This window comes from Squalius cephalus (assembly GCF_949319135.1).
Source record: "Squalius cephalus genome assembly, chromosome: 10".
In the NCBI taxonomy this organism is placed as follows: domain Eukaryota; kingdom Metazoa; phylum Chordata; class Actinopteri; order Cypriniformes; family Leuciscidae; genus Squalius; species Squalius cephalus.
In genome coordinates, this window is record NC_137131.1 from 26,577,001 (window position 1) to 26,585,583 (window position 8,583).

Here is an 8,583-nt window from a genome sequence, read left to right on the forward strand (position 1 = left end):
GATGACATTTGAAAATACATTTTTCTTTCTTCAGTGTGGATGATGGCTTATTAGAGGTGGTGGGGGTATATGGCTCATTCCACTGTGCACAGATCCAGGTGAAACTGGCCAATCCTGTGAGGCTGGGACAGGCACATACTGTACGGGTGAGACCATAAAAATGTTCTTTACTCATACAGCATTAATGTTGCTTGAGTGGGTGTGTACACTGCAATGGCAAGACTCCACTCAGGGCCACTCAAACTGCTATAACGCCTTTGGGGAGTCTGTAGCGAGTGTTTTTAATCTATGTTTGTTTTCAGTACATGGCAAATATAATCATCATATATACACACTATTACAGTTGGAAAGATACAAGTTTTGTTTGCTGAAAAAACAAACATATGGTGTAAATTTAATAAACATTTGTTAACAGCCAGTCTATTCACAATGAAAGCATCCAAACTTCAAAATGTATCATATACAGGGGTTGGACAATGAAACTGAAACACTGGCCAAGATATTGTTGGAAGTTTCACGCCAATATATGCTTGGTCTGGTGGCCAAGCTTCACTGATTTTATATTCCATCAGTAAGTGAGCAGAGCTATGGTATCCAGGGTAATGTCAGCATACAACCACTCAAGACAAACCACATCCAACAGGAGTAACTGTCGATGCAAGAGGAAGCTGTCTGAATAGGATGTCCAGGTAATAATCTGGATTTTATCGATAAAATATAAAACGTACTCGGTTACCTAATGTAACCTCGGTTCTCTCTAGAAGAGGGAACTAGTATTGCGTAAGTTGCTTACGCATCGGGAAAGTCTTCTTTCTTCGAGATCTGAAGCCAAAAATTATCCTTAATTTTGTATTAATTGTCAACGCAGTGCGGCAGCCGGCAGACCATGGCAGGCTGTATGAGCGTGCTCATTGGCTGCTCAGCAGCAACTGCTTAAGCCTACCAGTGAGCCCTGAGTGACGTCACATCCAATGAGGCTTTGCGCCCTCCACACCCTCTAACCGTCAAGATGGGTGTGGCCAGTGTGTATATACGCAGGGCTCACAGGCTGAATATCTGGTTTTCGTAGTCTGAAGCGCAAAAGCTCGTGGCGCGTCACAGCAGGTTACGCAATACTCGTTCCCTCTTCTAGAGAGAACCGAGGTTACATTAGGTAACCGAGTACGTTCTCTTACGGAAGGTTCTCTCGTATTGCGTAAGTTGCTTACGCATCGGGAACCCCTTGTCAACGCCGTGCGCGCCGAGCATCCAGCACATGAATCCCAGGGAGACCGGGGAAAACATAACGCTGAAAACAGGTGGCCGGTCGGAGAAACGGGCCAACACATGTACAAAGCACTTAACTTCGTAGATAGATAGAGCAGCACAGCCGGTCTATACATATCAATGTAAATAGTGCGGCCGGCAGCGCGGGCCCACACAGTACATAAGCACATATTAGGGAAAGAAATAGAGCGGTTTCACAGTCTATTTGTGGGGAGAATAATCCCAGCGCGGTGTAGGGTGTAGGGTGTAGAGTGTAGGGCGGGCGGCCAGCGGCGCGGGCCAGCACCAGTACACAAGCGCATAACGGGGAATAAAGGAACAGAGCGGCACAGCCGGTCTGAGCACAAAATACTCCTTCCCTTGGTGCCATACCAGAAATATCACCAGTATGTGAACGTGGTCTGTGCATAATCGACTGGGCAGAGCATACATGCCACTTATACTGATAATAGTTTAGCCTGCAAGGCAGGAATCGCGTCCACTATCCACCTGGACAGGCTCTGTTTCGAGGCGGCGACACCCTTGGTGCATCCGCCAAAAGAAACGAAGAGCTGCTTGGAACGCCTGAAAGCGGCGGAGCGCGTGATGTAAACTCTCAGCGCCCTAACAGGGCATAGGAGGTTATCACTGTCCCCGTTATCGGATGCTGGCAGAGCCGAAAGGGAGATGATTTGTGCCCTAAAGGGGGTTCCAATCGCTTTGGGGATGTAACCGTGTCTCGGTCTGAGAATGACTTTTGAGTCATTTGGTCCGAACTCAAGACATGCAGGGCTAACAGATAGCGCGTGCAGATCCACCACGCGTTTTACTGAAGACAGCTATCAGAAAAACGGTTTTGAGCGAAAGGTACTTTGGATCCACGGATTCAAGCGGTTCAAAGGGAAAAGCCTTCAGGGCCTCCAGGACCAAGGACAGATCCCAAATAGGAACCGCGGGGGGCCGCGGGGGATTCATCCATCTGGCTCCTCTGAGGAAACGGATAATAAGCTCGTTCCTTCCTATTGCCCGGCTGCGCGTCGTCTCAGCGAACGCTGCAATAGCCGCCACATACACTTTGAGTGTGGAAGGGGACCTGCCCTTATCCAACAGCTCCTGTAGGAAGGAGAGCACTCGCGGGACCCCACATGTACGTGGATCGAAGCTCTTAGTAGCGCACCATTTAGAGAACACAGACCATTTAGATGCATAGAGCCGTCTCGTGGAGGGAGCTCTAGACTGTGTGATCGTGTTCACAACCCCTTCTGGCAGGTCAACGTGTATCCGTTGATTATCCATGCATGCAGAGACCATCGCTCCGGATGGGGATGCCAGATCGATCCACCGGCTTGAGAGAGGAGATCCTTTCTCACCGGGATCGGCCATGGGGGTGAGTGCGACAGCCTCACTAGCTCTGGGTACCAGACTTGGTTCTCCCAACGCGGGGCTATGAGAAGCACTGGGTGGTGCGTTTCCCTGATCCTCGCTATGACCTGTGGTAACAGGGAGATCGGAGGGAAAGCGTACAGCGGGAGGCTGGGCCAGGTTTGGGACAGCGCGTCCTTGCTTTTCGAGAAAAATATCGGGCAGTGAGCGTTGTCTTTCGACGCAAAGAGGTCGACCTCCGCTCTGCCGAATAGGCGCCAGAGGAACTGGACTGTCTGAGGGTGCAGGGACCATTCTCCCGGGGGAATAATGTCTCTGGACAGTCTGTCTGGGCCGACATTCAAATGGCCCGGCACATGCGCGGCTCTCAGCGAGCGCAACGAGTGGTGAGCCCACACGAGAAGGCGTTCTGTCAGGTTGCACAGGTTCCTGGACCTGACACCGCCCTGTCGGTTCACATAGGACACCACGGATAATGTTGTCCGAGCGGACTAGCACATGGTGATCCCTTATGAATGGGAGAAAGCGCTTGAGCGCGTTCTCGACCGCTATCATCTCCAAACAATTTATGTGGAGGCATTTCTCTTGGTCTGACCACAAGCCAAAGACCGGTTTGCCCTCGAAAAGAGCGCCCCAACCTGAGGTGGAAGCGTCCGTCGAGATAACTTTGCGGTGTGAGAGACGGCTCCCATTGTCACTCCCCGCTGGTACCAGTCGGCCGCTAACCAGGGCTTCAGTGCTGAAACGCAGCTCTGAGTCACTCTGATTCGAATGCCGCCGGAAGCCCAGGCTCTGTGAGGCACTCGGGCGTTCAACCAGCGTTGCAGCGGGCGCATACGCAATAGACCCAGCTGAAGCACTGCTGCAGCTGAAGCCATACAACCCAGCATCCTCTGAAATGTCTTGAGAGGTGCGGTGCTGCCTGGTTGGAAGGACGCAGCCAGGCGTTGAACGCAGCGTGCGCGCCGTGGCGATAGGCGGGCAGTCATTGCCACAGAGTCCAGATCCAAACCCAGGAAAGAGGACTGGGCACTAATGAGCTCTTGGTCCAGTTGACCGTGAGCCCCTGGCTTTCCAGGTGGCTGAGAAGCACTGTTCTGTGGGCGATGAGTTCGGCCTCTGACTGTGCTAGAATCAGCCAATCGTCCGGATAGTTCAAAATTCGCATCCCCTGACCTCTCAGGGGAGCGAGAGCCGTGTCCATGCACTTCGTGAATGTACGGGGTGCCAAAGACAGGCCGAACGGCTGGACGGTGTATTGATATACCTGACCGTCGAAGGCGAATCTCAAGAATGGCCTGTGACGGGGTATTATCTGGATCTGAAAGTATGCGTCCTTTAGATCAAGAGAGATAAACCAGTCCCTCGGGCGAATTTGCGCGAGGATCTGCCTGGTTGTGAGCATTTTGAACGGTCTTCTCATAAGAGCTTTGTTCAAATATCTCAGATCCAAAATCGGTCTGAGAGCTCCGTCCTTCTTGGGAACGAGGAAATATCGGCTGTAAAAGCCCGACTCGCTCATAGAAGGGGGAACCGGTTCTATAACCCCTTTGCACAGAAGTGTGGCTATTTCTGCTCGAAGTAGATGTGCTACTTCCCCATTCACTCTCGTCTCGGTACGCGCCCGAAAGCGCGGGGGGCGGCGAGCGAACTGCAGAGTATAGCCTAGTTTTACTGTGCTTAGCACCCATTCTGATGCGCCTGGAAGAGCTTCCCACGCTCTTGCGTGTGCAGCCAGGGGCAGAATGGCCTCCGGGCTCTGATCGCCGCGCATCGCGGGCTCGAGAGCTCGAAACGGAGGGGCGGGCGCAGCGCGCGCACTCTCAGTGCTTAGATACGGCGGATCGCACACAGCGATAGCTGGCCGTTTTACACACAGTGTCCCGGTGGCTTTGGACGGGGAACATATAGTGTGAGGCGTGACGCGCGACGGCGGCGTTGGGGGTGAAATGTTCATTAGTATGTGTGAGCGCTCGAGGGCGGGCACAGGATTTACATTTAAAACATGACCGGTCGTGAGAGGCCGTGTGACAGAGCGGGCAGTGAGTAGGTGTGGGCACGGTGAGGTGGACACGTGACATACTTTTAACACTCGAGCGGCTTCTGCCTACTTTATGAGAGTGAGCTCTGTGAGAGACACGGGATTTATAGTGCTTGTATGCAGGGGTGAACACGGAAACGTGGGCACATTCACTGCATTTGAAACACATACGGCGTGAGCCGTGCAACCGGACATTATGCTCATTTGAGATTTCTCTGGGTCGCCGTGAGAACGGTGGTTGCGCGCAGGCGAGCGGGTAGATATACCGGTTCGTTGGCTGCGAGGTAAACATCTGCAGTAGCCGTGGCAACGGGGACTGACAGAGCGTGAAGCTTTGACGGTGGTCCAGCCGCAGCGGGACTTAACCGTCTTTTCTTCCCTCGTGTATAGATGCTCATAAATAATCGAGCACCATGTGGTGCGAGAGGCGGGTTCGCTTTCTGTATGTAAGAAAAGCTGGACGCGAGCTCGGAGAAGCGAACAGTAAAAAAATTTATCTGCCGCGAGAGCTGGGCTTGAACACGGGTCTCTGGCGTTACAGCCTATGATTCTGCCACTGGGCTACAGGGGAGAACACATTAGCTTTCGGTTAGCGCGAGCATATAACAGTACGACCTCATGTTTGTTTGCAGTCGTGCGTGTATTAAAAACAGGCTCGTTTACTGCAATAGTAATATTTCCAGCCGCCTGAACTTAAGAGGGGACTAAGAAATGTTTGAGAATTGGCGGTTTGTCCGGCCACAGCGGGACGAAAACACTCTCTCTCCTCTTTTCGCCGGGGAGTGAGGCGCGCGCGCTGAACGTTGCTCGTGACCGTCCGCTCTGTCATCCCTTGTGAACGGCGCAATCTGCGCGGCCCAACAAGGGGGAGAGCGGGTTCGCTTTCTGTAAGTAAGAAAAGCGACAATGAAGAGGGTGCCATGTATCAGCATGATTATGCACCAATACACACAGCAAGACTTGTGACAGAATGGTTTGATGAACATGAAAGTGCAATTGAACATCTCCATGGCTTGCACAGTCACCAGATCTAAATATTTTTGAGCCGTTTTGGAGGAGCAAGTTGGAAAACGTTTTCCTCCACCAGCATCACAGTGACCTTGATACTGTTCTGGAAGAAGAATGGCTTAAACTCCCTCTGGCCACTGTGAAGGACTTGTTGTATCTGTAATTCCCAAGACAAACTGATGCTGTATTGGTCATAAAAGGAGGCCCTACACCATACTAATAAATTATTGTGGTCTAAAACCAGGTTTTTCAGTTTCATTGTCCAACTATTATGTATGTATGTAACAACTGCAAAACCTACAATAGACAAACGTAACTACCTAAACCTCACAGCTATTTGCTGCCGTCTGACATTGTCTGCTCCTCATTTGCATAAAGTTAAGCCTTTCTCAACTTTTGTTATGCTCTCGGAAGCTCTTAATGCTTTGTCTGGTCCGCTGTCAATCCCACAAGCCTCCACACAAATATGTTGCTCAAAACCCATAGGAATTAATTGAAAACACCTGCTCTGCTTGCTCTGTGCCAGTGGACACAAACACTGTTAGTAATTTTCATTCTGTGTCATATACACTTATACTGTCCAACAACAAACAGAAAGATGAAAACATGATTATCCTTTTGCTGCTTTGTGGTAGCTGGTATTGAAGAGTTCTCGGATGCCAATGCAGGTGGATGGAGAGCCGTGGGCGCAGGGTCCATGCACCATCACCATTACCCATAAGACCCAGGCTCTCATGCTGTACCACAGTGCAGAACAAACAGATGATGATGACTCCAGCACCTCAGAGACTGAAGAACCCTCAGCCGATCACAATGACACCGCTAGCAACACACAGGAAACCGTGTCAGAGTCTTAGTAAGGATATAATCGCTCTGTCTGTGCTATTTCTACCCCAGAAAGTAGCACACCATGAACAGAAGAAACCCAGATGTGATAAGTGTCTGATGTCATAGTCGTAAACGTACATAATGTGCATGTGCTACTCTAGTAATAACATCTGCAGTGGTTATTCCTGAGAGTTTTAAAGCCTCTTTCTCTCTAAAGCATTAGGCATCCCCCTTTAAGCACAGCCCCAGTTCCAACATAACATAAACTGTCCACAAGAGGTCTGTCTCTGTTGAAACATCTGTTTGTTGTGTGTATATTTTTTCTCACAGGGAGTGTTACCCGGAAGCTCTAAGAAGTGACTAAGGTTTTAGCCGTTAAAAGTCCAAAATGGAATCATATTTAGCCGTAAGCAGAGCTCAGGCAATCAAAAAATTCAGTCCAATGGAGAATGTTGCAACCAAAGCTTAGACATGAATGTCTTGCACTGATCGTGAGTGTCATAGGCCTGTGAATATACAACTCGCTACAGAAGTCGTGTATTTGAGTTGTATAAGTTAAGCTGTGCAATAATTTTGCTTAGGTTATTTTTTGTTACTTCTTTTGTGAAACAAATTTGCACTGCTTTAATCTATAGTAGATTGTGGAAGAATGTGCCATTGATATCTTATTATTTTAAGTATTCCATACGTGTTATTGGGTTTGTTTATGAAACGGCAGTAAAATGTTTCAAAGCACTGGATTAAGAAACCATTCTTTATTTTCTTTTTCCCCTCAGTGTGACTTTTCTTTTTTCTTTTTCTTTTTGCATATGCTGATTATCAGATATTTTATGTTTTATTGAACGTTCTCTCACTTTTCTGTAGATCTTAGTTTTTATGCATCTTTTGTTTGTGTGTGAAAAAGATCACTTAATGGTTGCACATAAAGAGATTAACTTTGCTTAGAATAATATGACCATCCTAATAGGATTATTTTATTCCTCTCTTCCATGTCTTTCTCGTTTCAGTACAATAGTAGCTTCCCCTCCCTTCATGACCTGATCATCACCTGATCTTTTGCTGACTTAGGCTCAGTTTCATGACATCATGTCCCATTTGATGACTCAACAATGATTTGGATGGTTGTGACAAACAGCTTTTGTGTGAGTCATGCTCAAGTGATCTCTAGTATCAGTGATATTCTTGATAAACTAAGACAGTATGGAAAAGAATAATAGCTGTAGGAGTGGCAATGACATCATGAGTTATATCTATCTCTGTTTATGACATTGATAAAGCACATGACGTTCAGGACAACTTTGCTGTTAACTTGATACATCTGAGGTTTTGCTAATGTAATGTATTTGAATGGTTCATAATTTTACTTCATTTAATAGTTAATTTCATATTCAAAGTAATGAAAATGGCAGCCATTTTTCATAGATAATTGTGAAGGAGATTTTGATACTTCTTTGGAAGCTGAAATGTTTACAAGTGTTACCAAAAATATTATAGATACTGTATATATCCTTTTTCTGCAGTAAAGATTGATTATTTTTCCCTGTTAAATTATCTTAATTCAGCTGTGCATTGACATGTAGACTGCTGTATTAGTCTTATTAAAACAAGTTCAGTAATTTCTGAAAACCCTAGGAAAGAATAAAATCTAAATTGCAATGTGTATATTTATTATTTAGTGTCAATGAAAATTTATTTTGAAATTACATGTTGTAACTACTTTTATCCATAATGTTTATGTCTATAAATACTGAAGCAGTGGTTGTGATGAAAACCTCTTTAGAACTGTGTAATTACACATTCTAATTGTTGTTTTGTTTCCTGAAGACATCTGTAATGTTACTAAAACTAGACACTGTTTACACATGCTCTAAATGTGTCAAAGGAGTTTTAAACAGGAATATTATTCTCAGTGGGAATATTAATGATTTATAATTTTAATCATTTGGGAGTGTTAAATTTGGATTTACTGTATTGCTATATCACCCTGTAGCCCAAGACTGGTTGCCCACTGAAGCTAAGCAGGGTTGAGCCTGGTTAGTACCTGGATAGGAGACCTCCTGGGAAAACTAAGTTGCTGC

General features: G+C 47.1%; 1 protein-coding gene across 2 annotated transcripts in view; it reads left to right on the forward strand.

Annotated features, from left to right (window-relative positions):
• dgke (diacylglycerol kinase, epsilon) overlaps positions 1 to 6,601 on the forward strand; it is a 31,528-nt gene extending 24,927 nt beyond the window's left edge. For both annotated transcript variants that reach the window (XM_079882560.1, XM_079882559.1), the window contains 2 exons: positions 35 to 146; positions 6,313 to 6,601. In XM_079882560.1, the coding sequence (XP_079738686.1) occupies positions 35 to 146; positions 6,313 to 6,534 (334 nt within the window). In that variant the 3' untranslated portion in view covers positions 6,535 to 6,601. The remainder of the gene's footprint in view (positions 1 to 34; positions 147 to 6,312) is intronic.
• Positions 6,602 to 8,583: the final 1,982 nt, after the last annotated feature.